Source organism: Aricia agestis, chromosome 8 (genome assembly GCF_905147365.1).
Source record: "Aricia agestis chromosome 8, ilAriAges1.1, whole genome shotgun sequence".
NCBI lineage: Eukaryota > Metazoa > Arthropoda > Insecta > Lepidoptera > Lycaenidae > Aricia > Aricia agestis.
Window position 1 is genome coordinate 11,996,311 of NC_056413.1, and position 17,392 is coordinate 12,013,702.

General features: G+C 34.9%; 1 protein-coding gene across 1 annotated transcript in view; it reads left to right on the top strand.

Annotated features, from left to right (window-relative positions):
• Nucleotides 1-17,392, top strand: part of LOC121729376 (gamma-aminobutyric acid type B receptor subunit 1) — a 258,416-nt gene that overhangs the window by 219,785 nt on the left and 21,239 nt on the right. The window contains exons 11-13 of the mRNA XM_042117865.1: nt 3,214-3,454; nt 7,844-8,051; nt 16,729-16,985. Of these exons, the coding sequence (XP_041973799.1) occupies nt 3,214-3,454; nt 7,844-8,051; nt 16,729-16,985 (706 nt within the window). The remainder of the gene's footprint in view (nt 1-3,213; nt 3,455-7,843; nt 8,052-16,728; nt 16,986-17,392) is intronic.

Consider the following 17,392-nt stretch of genomic DNA (forward strand, 5'->3'; position numbering starts at 1 on the left):
TACATCATTATTTTCCTATTTAATTTGCAATGAAACCTTTGGTTTTAGCTTACACCATTGAGTGGTGCTATACTCGTAGAGGGATGTTAAAAACATTTTAACTTACGCTGAGTCCAAAGTTATACTCGGAACAAAGAACTAGGTCACATTCTTTAATTTCAAATTTTTATGAAATTCGTGTTTCAAAATTTAATATCTCTTTCATTTGCGCAGTTCCAGATTTCATAGAAGTAGAAAATTCTACTTTATGTTTTGTTCCACATTGTTCTTTGCTGAATAGCTGAAAATCTGAATTATGCTTTGCCAGTATTATTGACGATTTTTGTTAACAAAAACCATATGTGAATACTAGATGACGCCCGCAACTCCGTTGCGCCAAAATTCGTTTATTGCGCGGAAATAATATATTTTATCGTTTCTCGACACCCAAAGTGTCTCTATAATACCTCAAAACCAATTCATGAAGAGGTAGAATAGTTTCACGTTCATAAAAATACTACATCTGTAGGGATCATGTATGTGAATGTGCGAGTGCCAGCAGTTTCGTGTCTGGAAGTCGATGTATGTTAGAAACGAAGGGCAGTCACTGCCTTGTTAGTTTGTACGAGTGTAAGTTTCGGGATAATAACTAAGGCCAAATGTAATATCCAATATTTATTTACTGTTGCAACCCGGGGAATTAGTAATGAGTGACTAGAGAGACTGTTACAGATCTTACAATTAATGTATACTAAAGTCCTAAAAACAAATCACCGAAACCTCCTCTAATTGGACCTTCACACTCGAGCAGGTTCTATTAGGACCTAGAACATTATGTCGTTCCGGAAACCTTTTTGCGATATATTACCCGTCTGATACCTGGCAGGAAATGAGGGGATTCAATGTACGGGGTAAAGGGGCGCCATTATGGTGCCAAGGATTACGCTTTTTGCCCCCGCATTGCCTCGATGGAATTAATTAAAAGCGGCTTGTCACCGAAAATTGCAACCCGTGCTCATTAAAATGTTACGGCTAAGAATATGTGATTAACGCAGTTTTTGGCCTATTTTAGAGGCAATTAAACACCAATGCTCTTTTAAGCTAAGCTTTATAGTTCAAACTCTGATGAGATATCCATACTTCCATACTAATACTATCCGTAATATAATAATGTGTCTGTCTGTATGTTACCTCTTCACGCTGCTGAAACCACTGAACCGATTATGATGAAATTTGATATTTTAGTATGGATACCCATGAAAATCGTCAATCATTTTTGTTTTTTGGATACGGTTAGAGGGCATGCGTCGCGGGCATGCCTCACGTTCGCCGATGACTGCGCTATAACGCATGCCCTTGACGAACAGAAAAAAGCACAGTGTGGACAAAGCTAATAATACTTTGATCCCGGGAAAGGACATAAGTTACTTTTTAACCCGAAAAAAATTACGGTTCCCCAACGATAAACGAATTTTGGTGCGACGGAGTTGCGGGCATATACTAGTGGAATATAAATAGTTTTAACATAAACGATTACATTCAAAAGTATGTAACCTTGATTAATAAGCTCCCAAACTAGCCTCCATGATATTTTTGAAGTTGGTTAATGACGTCACGTCTTTGTTGCAACACCCGGCCAAAACTAATGATATTGGGGCGATACTAACTTTGTACTCCTGATTCGTTTAAAATCCAATCACGGGCAAGGCCGCACAGACATTGATTGATGTTGCAGCGATTACCGCCATTATTATGATAGATATTTACTTTCATTAGTCCATTTTCTACATTATTATTTTAGGAAAATATGGTGAAAATAATAATGTGCAACTTGTAAGTCGGTAGTCTACTTGACACTAGCTTTAGGTAGGACTCAAAAGTTGTACCATTTTGATACGCGATGATAACATTATTTTGTGAGCTTGGATGTTTTCCTACTTTTAGATGGAGATAGAATATACAAATGATGCAGTTAGGAATTAAACTTAAAATATTATATTCATTGTTGTTATTTCGTCGACGTTTGTCGTATTTATAGTAGTGACTTACTCCACACTTGAGTTAATCCATATGGCCGTCTTTACTATGCATTGAAAAAGCAATTTACCAGCTTTTAGGTAAAACAGATTTTATCGCAAAGTAAATATTTTAGATGGCCTTAAGTTCCCATGAAAAACTCTCAAAAATCATATTATCTCACTCAATAGAATCGGCCATTTCCTGTAATTGAATTTGATTGGGAACGGTAGCTCGTTAAAGTCCTGATATTTTTACCATAGCGCATTTGTTTGAATATGTTAAAGGGAAAACTAAGCTTGATTTTCTGACCTTTTTGTCCCATTTTTTGCGTGAACCTTTTAACCCTTTCCCTCTGCCTTTCAATCAAACAATATTGATCAAAGAACCAATATCCACTTTGGATTTGAATTTAGAGCACATTTCAATTCGAATGTGGTATAGAAATGGTTGTATTGGAAATAAATAATCCTATTTGTGCCTGCATATATTTATATCGCGTAGACCTTAAAGTTTTATTAGGGTGATCCCACACGACGTATTATGTAAGGCCTACATTCGTAAAACGGCGTGTTCGATTTCTGCAGACCCCGTTCTTTCAATTCTATGGCTTGTGCTGTGGCAATAAGGTCCAAAAAATATAAATGGAAATTCCTAAAAAATGTACATAATATAACGCTATGTATGTTTTTAAGACATTTTTGTTCTATCTACAACTTTAGCGCTGTCGCCTATGAATTTATATGGAAATAAGAATACTTAAACGATTAGCCTTATCCGTTAACCTTTTAAACTTCTAAACTACGAATAATAAAAACTAAGGAAACGTAGCGCCCATACTATTACCGTTTTAAATTTGGTTCCTTTCGAACTGTCATAATATAACGTCAGCCTTTATACCGCTCAATGCCACGTATATATTGCAAATGTATTGAAATATGTACCTAAGGTACACTTTTTTGACAAGTATTGTGGAGCATGTTTTTTGACGGAGTTACTTTTCCTTAGTTTTTATTATTCGTAGCTTCTAAATAATTCCATTAGGTCGGTGTAAAATTCACTAACTAAATCTATCGCACAGCCTAGTTACTTTGTAATGTGAACTGGCCCTTAGGGCTGAAATGGCTGTCCCCTAATTCTACTTGAAACTCAGTTTTAATTTTGATCATTGTAAAAAAAAAGGTGCCAGAATAGACTTAATTCATCTTTTGCCTACAGAGTGATCCAGTGGTCTCACCCCGCCTGCAACACCGTGATGCTGTGCGGCTGCTGCGTGTGCTTCGGGTCGGCCATCGCCCTGGGCGTGGACGGCAGATGGGTCACGCCGCACCATTACCCTGGACTTTGTGCGGCGCGCGCCTGGCTCCTGGCTACTGGCTTCTCCATGGCATACGGCGCCATGTTCACCAAAGTGTGGCGGGTGCATCGACATACGACGAAACCTAAGCCGGATACTAAGGTAAGGTAGAGTTACATGTTTACATTTGTCTTTAATCTATGGTGAAAACTGTCGGACGAGGCTCAAAAGTTTACTCTGTTACGCAACTTTTTTACGAAGTTTGTCTCTAGAAAAACTAAAAAAACTAGTTCGATATACGTGTCTAAAGTTTACTTAAATTAAAACTAGCTAAAAGCCGGGCTTTGTGAGGGCTCGCGTTGTTTTTGTGCGTGTTAATAATCTTTAAGGCAGTTTTTATACATTTTAATAGTAACCAAACCTTGACTGACCGATGATAACACATCTACAAGTAAATAAAAATTACTATGTTAAAGCACAAAGCAATAGGCATGATAGTTTTTCCGTAAAGTGTACCACAAAAGTGTTGAGGTTTTGGGATATACCAGGGCTCGCTTCGCTCGCCCAGATAAGCTTTATGTATAGAGGTAGAAAATCAGTAATCAATAACATAATATCTTTGAACCCGTTTGATACTCATAAATGACTGAGCTGAAGAAAGTTAATTTCTGAAAGCAGCCAATTAGATAAAATACAGAAATCACATCCTGATTATTACTTAATCCTAATTAATGCGCCGGTGTGGTCACCGCTTTAACTTAAAAACAATATGGAGTTTAATTACCCTGTAAAAATTAATTAAAAGTGGCATTCGAGATCACGCGCGTGTATTTTGACAGGCGGTAATGACAAGGAAAGACGACAAAATTTATTTACTTAAATTATTTTTACGTAGCCTTGTTGATACGGTGATGCCAGCCTCACCCGGCTCTGTAATTAAAAGTTAATTAACCGTAATAATTAAAAGACAGGTACAGAACGTGGAATGCTTAACAATTACTTTTTACGAAAATAAAAATGTTTGTGAGATACCGTATTACGTATACCATTGTGCTAAAAATTATGGTCAACACGAGAGATAGCGGTGATCGTCACTGTCAATTTTAAAATTGACTAACGACTAATTGGCTTAACCAAAGCTTCAGTAACATTAACCAACAAAGGTCATATAAAGTCACATTAAACCACTTAACTGTCATAGTTAAGGCAACTTAGTGCGAATTACCACATAAGAAATAATAACCATAAGTTTAAGTAGGACGCACGTACTTACACGTAAACATTTTCAGGTAACTTTAGGGAGCAGAACAATGCAGTATCACATCGCGTGGCTAATACATATTAGAACGAAGTTCCTTGTCGCGCGTTCGGCGTAAAGGGGGCTAGACAGAACAATATTTGACCTCTATTTGACCTCGACACTTTTTTATTAGTACTTGCATAGTAGGGGCAGAGGGCATTGATAGTATTATGTATTCGTGTGCGTCAACAAGATGGCGTTTTTTAATAATTTTTTGAGTGTATAATATTATGTATATTAGGTTTTTTGAACATAAGAAATAACTTCGTTCCATTCGGGTGTCCCTTGACACCTCTCAAGTTTTTTGTTTCACTATTTTAGGAATTTATTTTTAAAAATGCAACAGAAATTCGCTGTTAATTGTAATACATGGTGTAACAAAACTAAGTGATAATACTTTAGGGTGTGTATGAGTTCACTCATGCATTGCATTGAGTTCACTGTGAAAGTAACAGCGCTAAAAAGTTACTTTTTTTTACTTTTATTTTGGGAACATTCATGATGCTTGCCAATACAAATTAGAAAAAAAATGTTCTTACAGCGCTGCTACTTTCACAGTGAACTTTATTTAAGGGTCTTTTACAAACCCTAAAGTATTATCACTTAGTTTTGTTACGCCTTGTATATTGACGCAGAGGGAGTCGCGGGCAACAGCTAGTATATTTATAAACAGAATACAACGAAAACATTGTGTACAAACAGGCGGAACATAGTTTTATCTTATGCAATAATTATAACACGAAATTGCTATGATAAGCAAATTATTACCCACCAATTTTATGAGGGTGTCCATAAGCCTCGCTAAGCTCGTTTCCGCCTCCATCCGCGCTCACGTAAATTCCAAACACAATATCCGTAACGCATACATTACGGAACTACTGAACGAAATAGTTCATCCACTGCTGACGTGACCAGCAATCGAAACACAAGTTCTATGTTTCAGAAAGAAAATTGGGTCACTCTTGTGATGGACGTTTTCAATCAGGATAACAGAATTTTAGCTATACCAAAAGATTGCATTTAATAAGTAGAAGTTGCCAGTAACCTTACTGCACCAAAATGTATTAATTGTCACGCCGTACATTTATTCAAGATAAAAATTATGTCATTTTTCGGAGTTCAAAGTATCTGCATACCCAGAAAAATCGGTTTAGCGGTTTAGGCTTCAATAGGAAACAGGCAGAGAATCCAGCACACTTTTCCCATTATAGTATTATGCCCTGTATTTATATTTTTAAATGCTTGATTTAAATAAGTCCCTGTAGTTAAAAAGGCATTAAAAGGTGACGATTTTGACCGCTACTTAAAATCTTGACTACATCATTTTCACACAAAGGCTTCGAATATGCCCTTCGAAAAGGTTGTACAATATGTTTAAACCAGTATTAAGGGGAAAGCCCATAAAAGGGTTGCAAAGCTGGGTCAAGGGAATTAACTTACACGAATAAATCAAAAGACCATTTCGAGAAATTTCAACGCTACATATAAATAAAAACCTATTTGGTTGGTAAATGTCTACTTTTTCTGGCCTTGTGTATTCCTATAACTAATAATATAAATACAAAAATGTATATGGCCGTCTATATATATTATACTACCTAATACCTACAAAACAAAATGTGTCTAAAAACAAAAGATTTTTAAGCTAAGCTAAAACAGAAGTTTTTGTCATGGCACTGGTTGGGTTGCTGCGCGATGAACATAATATTTTGATGCAACGAAGACTTTGACAATAGTGACAGTGGTATATTTATTTATTTATTGAATTTGATATGCCTAAATAACAGGTAATGCCTGATAACACACTTACCATATCTATAGTGTTTCATTTAAATAAAGACTTAATAAATGGTACCTTCCTGTATAAAAATATTAATCTCAATCCACATAAACGCTATCTTTAGTTGAACCGAAACGATAAATTAAGCCATTTGCATCTCTTCTGGCTCCGTGCCATTACGATTGTCATAACTTTTATGGTTTTCCGATTTTTAACTTATTTTATTTACGGGTTTATGTCCGCGACTCAGAGCCTTCCTCAATAAAATGTGGGTTATCTGCCACTCACGTAATAATAGCGCTTAACCAATACAAACAAAACTTAGTGCCAACTGCCAATTTCACCAAAGCATACTAAAGTTTATGGTCCGTAAAATATCTCGTTATTTCTTTCGCTGTTCGTATGAACAGAAGAAAAGCGTTTATACATGATTATGTATTATTAACAGCTTTATTACATTGTTATAAAGCTGTTAATAATACATAAAAACTTGTGAGGAGTCGAGGGATACCCGAATGGAACGAAGTTATTTCTTATGTTCAAAAACTCTAAAAAATAATAATACATAGGTAATACATATTATACTTACACTCAAAACAAATATAAAAAAACGCCATCTATTGACGCCCAGGAATACTATCAACGCCCTCTGGCCCTACCATGCAGGGACTAATAAAAAAGTGTCAAGGTCAAATGAAGGTCAAATATAGTTCTGTCTAGCCCCCTTTACGCCGAACGCGCGATAAGGAACTTCGTTCATATATTTTGACTAACAATAAGTAAATACTTAAAAGGCTTATTTTGATGCTAGGCTGACGTTACATGACAGATCAAAAGGAACCAAATTTAAAATAGTAATAGTATGGGAGTTACGATTCCTTAGTTTTTACTATTCGTAGGCATTCTGTAATGTAAATGATAAACCAATAATAATTAACAAAAACCGTACTAACTCGTAACTCACGTAGAATATATAAAACAAATTTAAAATACCTTGAAAAGAAAGTATCTGTTACTATCTTAATGATACAGTGCTCATATGTCATTAAGGCTTATTTACACATAATTACATTGTTTTATATTAGAGCTCTAGCCTCTAGCTAACTTAGTTGTTCAAATGTATGTTGTCTATGTGACCGTAATATTAACTTGAAAACTGTACTAGCAATTCAAAAACAATGTTTTAGCTCTAATTAAAAAAAAGAGAGTACGACTTTAACTGTATGTCTGTAACATCTTACCTTTTAACGGATGAACTGATTTTGATCTAGTTCCTGTCCATAGTTTTAAGTTCTTACCGACTATGTCCGTCCGCCCGTGACCAAGGAACTGGAAAGTTACAGAAACATCGGGAAAAAGAAAAGTGTTCCGTGACAAAATGCGCAATTGCTGAAAACTATGAAAAAAATATCCACGCAAACCCAAGAAATCATTAATTCCTATTCATAATCTATTACATTTTTTTTTTCAGAAACGCATGCACGGCTGGAAGCTGTACACGATGGTTGGGGGTCTGCTTATGGTGGACGTGGCTATCCTAACGGCGTGGCAGCTGAGGGACCCCCTGCAGAGGCGGGTCGAGATCTTCCCCCTGGAGGCGCCTAGTCATAACGACGACGATGTACATATACGACCCGAGTTGGAGCACTGCGAGAGCGAACATAATACCGTGTGGTTGGGTGAGTAATATTCTAGAAAATCGGCCAAGTGCGAGTCGGACACGCGCACGACGGTTCCGTACCGTTATAGAGCGAAAGTAGACAAGTGTTTTTTGTATGGGATCCTCCTGTAATATTTATTTTATTTTGATTTTATTATTAATTTTTAAAGTAGGTACAAATACACTTAAGATTTTGTGAATATTTTAAGTGCCTGCCCGAAAATTTCAGAAGTCTAGCTATAGCCGTTCTTGAGATACGGCGTGGAGACAGACGGACAGACGTCGAAGTCTCAGTAATAGGGCCCCGTTTTTACCCTTTGGGTACGGAACCCTAACAAGTAAGAACGTCTGAGATAGTAGTTGTGGCTAATCGTTTGTAAAAATCGGGTTAAGTAGGAAGAAAGAGATCGAGGGATGCATCCCTCTTTTTACCGTTTACGAACATAGTGATGTTTAAGTTTTAACGTAAACGGTCGTAGCCACACCGACTGTAAAGTCGGTAGGCTAATAACACTAAACCGTGATTTTGTAACAATCATCGAGTTACATTTTATTACCTTTTAATATTTTTGAGATTAGGTACGGCAAAAATCAATTGAAATAATAATTTAATTTAAACTTTTTTATCTGTAGATATACAATACAATGCTTGAGTCGATACTTTTGAACAAGTTATGAGCAAATTAATTTCTGGTTTTGAGAATATTTACTCTGCGACGATATTTTTCTAAGTAGGCTAAGCTCGGCTCGTCTCTGATTTTCAAATCATTGTTACTACTACTATTTCTATATTTAAAAGCAATTGAACCACTCAATTGCTTTGTTAATAATTTATTTATTGTGTGAAGCCTTGTAAATGGACGGTAGATATTTCCAAACTCCGTCTGTAAACTAGACGGTGGAGTCGGGCACTTCCGTGTAGTTGAGCATCAGATCAGCCGCCATATGGGATTGTTATTGCGAATTCTAACCGTCTATATTGCTGGCAAACTTGCTTGTCTATATTGCTAGGAAACTTGATTTATATGCAGTCTAAGTTTAACGTAATATATTAGCTGTTTTGATACTTTAATATAATTAGTGGTGGTGGTAGCTCGCGGCCGGAGGTCGCGGGTTCGAATCCCGCCGACGGAACAAAAAGTTTTCAATGTTCCTGGGTCTGGATGTGTATTAAACATATGTTTGATATAATAAAAATCTTAAATATATGTATATTATAAAAGTATTAAATATATTTCCGTTGTCTGGTACCTGTAACACAAGTCCTTCAGGTACTTAGCACGGGGCCAGACTGACGTGGTGTGAAGCGTCCATAGATATTATATTATTATTACTATATATGACGCCCGCAACTCCGTTGCGCTTAAATTCGTTTATTGCGATTCGCGCGGGAACTTACGCACTTTCGCATTTATAATGTCCCACCAAAAACATTACATATAAAATGTTGCCGAGACGACCACATAAGGTTTACCCTGTAAAAAAGATATGAGATCTTTATGTGGAGCCAAGCTTCTGAATCTGCTGACCCTAACTTAAACAATTATTCTACATATTATCAGTAAACATTTATTCATTCATTCATTCAAACATTCGCCGTTTCGCTACAGTCGCGGAGGTGATGCGAATATTTAGTTTCTGATCTGAAGTTAGTAACAAAACAGCCGAGCCATACATATTTACTGGTATGTAGAATTTGTTTAAGTTAGGGTCAGTAGAGTTAGGCCGTGTAGATTCACTTTGCCGAAGTCTTCCCTAACTTTGGTGGAAGCCCGATCCCTTTTGAATTAGACCGGCCGGTTGTGTAGGGAGTCCTGTGTTTGTTAGATCCGGGACATCCCTCCTTTATACGGCTGAAGGCAAACCGCAGGTGGCTTTAGTGGGTAAGCCCAGCACTTCTCGCCTGGAGTCCCACATACCCTCGGGGTGCTTCAGCTTAACTGAGGCACACCCCCAACCCGGGGCACCCATAACGGGTTTCCCCTGCGCACCAGAAAAAAAAGTCTTGGCTCCACATAAGATCTCATATCTTCTTCACAGATGCGGATTTTTAAAGTTTCCTTTCTGATGTTAAACAAAAAGCTCACCACAAAAATTTGGCACTGTCGGAATTTGTGTGATATGACCATTATTTTCATCTTAAATGAATTGATGAATGTAGTTGATGTTCAGTTTATTTTTATAAAAGTACCATTTTATCGCCTATTTATATATTTTTTTATCTGAAATCATGAAAAAGAGGCTCCAACTTTGTTCATGAGCGGATTAATAAAAGCGAAAGCCGCGGTTTAACGAGGTGCGGACTTGGATCAGCTTTGTGCTGCTTTTGTACAGGCTTCAGAAGGTCTAGAATCAAGTAAATGGAATGCACTAGCTATTCACTGGTTATACTAAATGAAATTAAATGGCGAATCCCATACGGTTGTAATGCTTTAACCTACGAATAATAAAAACTAAGGAATCGTAACTCCCTGGATACTATTACCGTTTTAAATTTGGTTCCTTTTGATCTGCCATGTAACGTCAGCCTAGTACCGCTCAAGGTCACCTAAATATTCCAAATGTATTGAAATGTGTACCTAAGGTACACTTTTTCGACAAGTATTGTGGAGCATGTTTTTGACGGAGTTACTTTTCCTTAGTTTTTATTATTCGTAGGCTTTAACAGACATTTTATATAATACTCGTATCCATATAATATGTATATTTAACGCCTCCGTGGTCCAGCGGTTAAGAGCGTGGCTCTTGACTTCCGGGTCGGGGGTTCGTTTCCCGAGTTGGAAACATGTTATTTCCAAGTTTGGTTAGGACAATGCAGGCTGATCACCTGATTGTCTGACAAGTAAGATAATCCATGATGCGTCGGATGGGCATATAAAAAGTCGGTCCTGCGCCTGATCTCTCGCCAGTCGTGTCGGTCGTCCGTCCCACTGGGTTATGAGAGTAAAAGGTATAGAGAATGCTCGTGTGTACTGCGCAGTGCACACAAACTAATTGTGCACTATAAAATTACTCCTGGTTTAAAATATGAAACCGGCCACCGTCAACCGGTGTGGGAGTTATTATTATTATATTATTATACTAATTGTCGATTAAAATACTGTAAAGATTTTGATCGTCGTGATATTTTACGAGTGACGAGTCCCGGGTTTCACCGACACATGATCGCAACTTAACAGAGTCCAAATACACCTATTTTGTAAATTGTATGATTTTTTTTTATCAATTCATTGTAACTAAACCAATTTTGTCACTCGCATTAAACATTGTTAGCAGAACACGCTCAAAATTAATTATAACTAAACGTTACTATTAAAATAGCATTGCATTAGAAAGTTTCAGGTCCGGTTAAACTAATTAACGAGTGTCGCTAGCATTTCGCGTAAAATAAGAGTAAATCAAAGTTGTAGAATTCATTATTCTTCATGAGAACGTCAAAATGAAATAACATTTATAAAGCTGAAGACCGCGCGCCTGTAGCGGAGGAAAGGAAAATTTAATTTTAAGTTTGTTAATCACATCTAACTCTCTTTGTTGCTAAACTTGTAATAAGTGAAACATCATTCCGACGAATAAAGTTGAAGTTGTAACGTATTCATTAATTCCGAGAAGAATTTTAATGATAATATACGGAACGGAATGGAATCGAGTTGGGAACAAAAACAGAATGCGATTCAATTATTCTAGAACTCGATTCTATGTTATGATTGATAATAAAATGTTAAAATCATCGTAGTTCGAACAAGCGAAAAGAATTCATTAATTTTGTTTTGTTCATTGAATTTCAATGTTTCGGGTAAAATACGAGTCTATTGGTCAAATATTGGTTAGGTATTAAAATTGTACTATTGTGTCTAAAATGGAAAAGATTGTCGAGGATTTTCTGAGTTAGTTTAACATTATTTTTGTTTTCTTGAGGATATTTTATACAACAGCAAAAACATACCTATTTGGTTATAATATCGTCATAATATTACAACCAAATAGATATTTATGTATGCCGATAATCATTAGACAACGGTTACACGCTCAGTCTGGCATCAGTTCAGTCCATCAGTTTGGTCAGGATTCAGGAATGATGGGAGAATGATCGTCTAACCTCTAGGTCACCAAATGGCGGACCGCGGTCCATTCGGACCGCCGACCCATTGTGTGCGGACCAAGCATTTTCGAAGATAAACTTCGTTGAAAATCGGTCTCGACTTACTGACGGACATCTCTAGGATTTAATGTCAGTAGCTTGCACCAACTTCACCTCAAATAAGCAACAAAAATTGTCACTTTCCTTATTGAATAAATATTTGCGGTCACAGTCCACATATTTTTACAAAATGTGTGGACCCTGGTCTAACCGGTTGGTTGACTGACTGATCATTTTTAATTATATTATGTACTTTTCAGCCATCATTCCGGCGTCAGTCTCAGAGTAATGGACAGAAAGGAACGGTACAACATATCAGCCTAAAAACTAGGGAAAAAGATATTAAAATAAAAATTATTATTCTTTGTAATTTTGACTTCTTTATTTTAAACTCTTCATTGAATGGCATAATATATAAACCCTTCTTATGGCGCAGTTAAATTAATTCTCATACATTACAACAAAGTAAAAGGTATTTCACATGAAGGACTTCCGTTAACATTAGTAAAAACTCTAACCACAGGATATTATACCTTTTAAGAAAATGAAAGCTTAAGGAAATGCTTATTTTAATTCTGTTAGGCTGACCGTCTTCCGGGGGTATTGCGTGCGAACTCACCATTACGGAGTCGGTTAAGTTGTGAGACAAATTAGTTTTTTTCACCCTCGCCTTAAGTGTGCCCCGACGTAATTGTTTGGCACAATCGAATAAGGGAAAACCGGAATTTCTAAGGTCGAGTGTACCGTGAATTTATGAAGAGTTCAACTACATTCATTACCTGTTATGACACAATGAAAAGGAAAGTATCCTTTATGAAATAAGCAGTTTGCTGTAACTTAAATCGTATAATTTTAGAGCGTGTGAGGTATCAAAGTACTTATATAAGTCATTTGTAAATAATAGGCGAAATGTGGGTATCGCCACAATTAAAAAAAAAATGTGCAGTTCTCTTCAAAACCGTGCAGTTATTTAAAAAAAACTGAACAGTTCTACTCTAACTGTGTGGTTCTCTACGAAAGCTGTACAGTTGTCTTTAAAAAAACTGTACAGTTTTCTACTAAAACTGTACAGTTCTCTACTAAAACTGTGCAGTTATTTACCAAAAACTGTACAATCCTCTACGAAAACTGTACAGTTCTCTACTAAAACTGTACAGTTATCTACTAAAACTGTGCAGTTCTCTACTAAAACTGTACAGTTCTCTACTAAAACTGTGTAATTCTATTCTAAATGTGTGGTTGGTTCTCTACGAAAGCTGTACAGTTTCCTTAAAAAAACTGTACAGTTCTATCCAAAAAACCTCTACGAAAACTTGCAATGTGCGGCTTAAGGGAGACTGATTGAAAGAGATGTTTTAGTCGCGACTGATCTTTATTAACTAACTTAGTAATTAATTAACCTAACTTATATAGGAGGGAGGTGTGACATACACTGCACCTCCCCCGTTTTTTTTTTTTAAATTACTTATACTAGATATATATTTTTTTTTTACTAAAATACTAATGTTATATATTTACTTACTAAAATCATATTATATGTATTCAACAATTTTTTTTTTTAATTTTGCTTTTTTATTTCTTATTAATACTTAAAACTACAATACTATCTAAATAATATAATATAATATAAATCTGTGCTGTTTTCCTAAATTTAAATGACATTTTAATTTAATTGCAGTACCTTATGGGTGGTTGACGATGTAATTTTTAATACACAAAAATATTTAATAATAATTAATGTAAACATTTTCTCACTATTTAAATACTTAATATTTTTTCACATGATTACTTTGCTTATTTTTTTACACTCTTTAAAATATAAACTCTATAATATCTCCTTTACTCATTACCTAATGAACTTTTATAAAACCTCTTTAATTACAAAAATGCAATCTTTTTTCAATTCATTGTCAAATATTCACTATAGTACTCATAAAATATTATATACGAAACTTTCATATTTAAATTAATCATAATAATGTTTAATGTTTCAATATTTTATATGTAATAATGTAATATAATTATTAACTAGCTATTTGACCGAGTTTTGCTCGGTATTCGATGACAATGACATTTTCTAAAAATGATTCCTATCTAGATCGATTTATCGCCCCCGAAACCCCCTATATACTAAATTTCATGAAAATCGTTGGAGCCGATTCCGAGATTCCAATTATATATATATACAAGAATTGCTCGTTTAAAGATATAAGATTCTATTTTAAATTAATTTTCAGTAGGTATCTATTTCACCTTGTGACCTATTCATTTTATAGTCATTCGTCTTATATAAATAATAATTGTCTTTTACTATATCAATATTTACTAATACCCTTGATTAGTGGACTGGCCAGTCACATATACATTTTAAATTGTCATTTCATATTTAGGTATACCTTTTCCTTTAACTCTTAATTCTTTTTGTCATTTTATGCATGCATGCTTTTTCATCATTTATATTTATGTATATCATTTTCATAATATTACTGGTACATTTTATTTTTATTTATAGTCGACTCTTTTATATATTTTAATGGTACATATTTATTTATTTTTAATATACTTCATGTGCGCACTCTTATTTGGTACAATACATTTTATTTATACACCATTAAACGGGACCTTTTTTAAGACTAACCCACAAAAAAAAATGTCTCCAACCATTTTACTTAAATGAAGGATTGTTCCCGCCGAGCATGCTCTAAGTACCTACCATTTATTTTGTACCATTTTGTACCATATTTAATACCAAGGTTCTTTTAAGGCTACTTATGACCTCCAACTATTCTCACAGAGAAAACTCGTTTACACCATGATCGAATGAAGGATTCCCTTGCGTATTTTTAATGCTTTTAGCATTTTATTTTCTTTTTCAATTTACGTAGCATTTTAGCTAGTATTTTACAATGCTCAATGGCATTTTTAAACCTATTCTGTGCCTATTCCTATCAAAAATACCCATTCCATAATTTTATGCAATCAATATTTAAAATATCCTTAACCATTGGGTGATCAGGCCAACAGCTACCAAATATTTTAAACATTGATGCAACCATACCTACCTAAAAACAATCCTTTTTCAATCAAATACCTGCTAAAACACTAAAACCTTTATTCCTAACTTCAAAATAACCATTTCTAAACCTAAATAATAGCTTTCAGCTATTTTGCAAACCAAATATCACATTCCTAATCCTTTCTCACTATAATATTACGACATATCTCGTATGAACGTAAATACTTTTAAGTAAATCCGTGTAAGTCATATCCAGTGTAGTTTCTTAGAAAATGTAGCTAATCAACTTACTAAAGTAGCTAAAAAGAATTTAATACATTCCCAAGAATTATTTCTCATTTTCTCTGTCTCTTAACTTCACATATGAAATAGTATATATATTTTTTTATTTTACCATACCGTAACTTCCTTTTCTATCAATATGTTTCCTATTTTTTTTTTTTGTTTTCTTACTCAATTTTTTCTAAAATATTTTACTGTAAGATATACAAAGTAACCATGGAACCAATTCAAAATAATTTTAATAATAATTTATTTCTCACTTCCTAAATCTTACTTAATTTAATTGTGTTGGAATACATAGCAACATAACATTCTATTTAAATCATAACATAATAATCTCTATCACTTAAGTTATTACTCTATCACTTAAGTTATACTCGCATTAATTATTTACTATTATACCTACCTTTTGTCTTTAAATAATATATTTAATTATTATTATTTTTTCTTTAGTTACAAAATTATTCATTAACTTCTAAGTTCGAACTAAATTGAATTGATATAGGTACATAGCAACATTACTTTTTTATTAATCACTTTATTAAATCATCACCTTTTTATAAATTTTTATTAACGTTAATTAAATGCATCTATTATAATAGCTATTGCAAAAAGTACCTTATATCCTTTACATTTTAAAATATTATATTAATTATTCTTTAAATTACGTGAAAATAATATGTTCTTGTGCTTTTTCAGTTACTTAATGTGAAATAACAACTAAAAATAAGCAATGTGTGATTAATTACCTATCTACTATTGAAAATAAATTTTAAAAATGAACTCATATTTTCTATTTAATTTGGAAAAAGAAAGTATTTAAAAAGACTTAATATTCAATTATATATTGTACTTATAACATTTCAAAAAGCCGCACATTGCATGACAGGGTCGCCATGCAATGTGCGGCTTAGGGGAGACAGATTGAAAGAGATGTTTTAGTCGCGACTGATCTTTATTAACTAACTTAGTAATTAATTAACCTAACTTATATAGGAGGGAGGTGTGACATACACTACAAACTAGTTCTTTTAAAAAACTGTACAGTTCTCTACTAAAACTGTATAGATCTCTACGAGAACTGTGCAGTTCTTTATAAAAAACTGCACAGTTTTCTATTAAAACTGTGCGTTTCTTACTGTACAAAAAACTGTACAGTTCTCTACGAAAGCTGTACAGTTCTATCCAAAAAACTGTGAAAAAAACGAAAACTAGTTCTTTGAAATAAACTTTCTCATAACTAAACCCTTGTTCCAGGCGTGATGTACGGGTACAAAGGGCTGGTCCTCGTCTTCGGCCTGTTCCTGGCGTACGAGACGCGCTCGGTGAAGGTCCGCCAGATCAACGACTCCCGCTACGTCGGCATGAGCATCTACAACGTGGTGGTGCTGTGCCTCATCACGGCGCCGGTCACCCTGGTCATCGCCAGTCAGCAGGACGCGGCCTTCGCGTTCGTGTCGCTCGCGATAGTGTTCTGCTGCTTCCTGAGCATGGCGCTGATTTTTGTGCCGAAGGTAAGTTATATGGTGAATTTGAAACCAATGAGAGTTTTTGATATTTCATTTGCTACGGTGCCAATATGTAGCAGGGTCTGTCATATCAAATAGACATATACCTGTCACGATATACATGACAGGTATATCGTGACCATAAAGTTAATATACCTAGCGAAATAGAGAAACAAAGGCCTGAGCAAGAGCGATGTCACTATCAGTAACACTGCGTGATAAAAAGAGACGTGTGATACTCGTACATGATAGCAGCACTCTTTTTTTGACGTCCAGTGGGCACGTGCCGCACGTTGACAATTTCATCTCATAGAAATCATGTTCAATCATGGTTGTGTAAGTGTATACGTACACATATTTTTACACATAGATGAAACCAATTTCGGTTTCGTTTGACAGCTCGAGATTGTTGC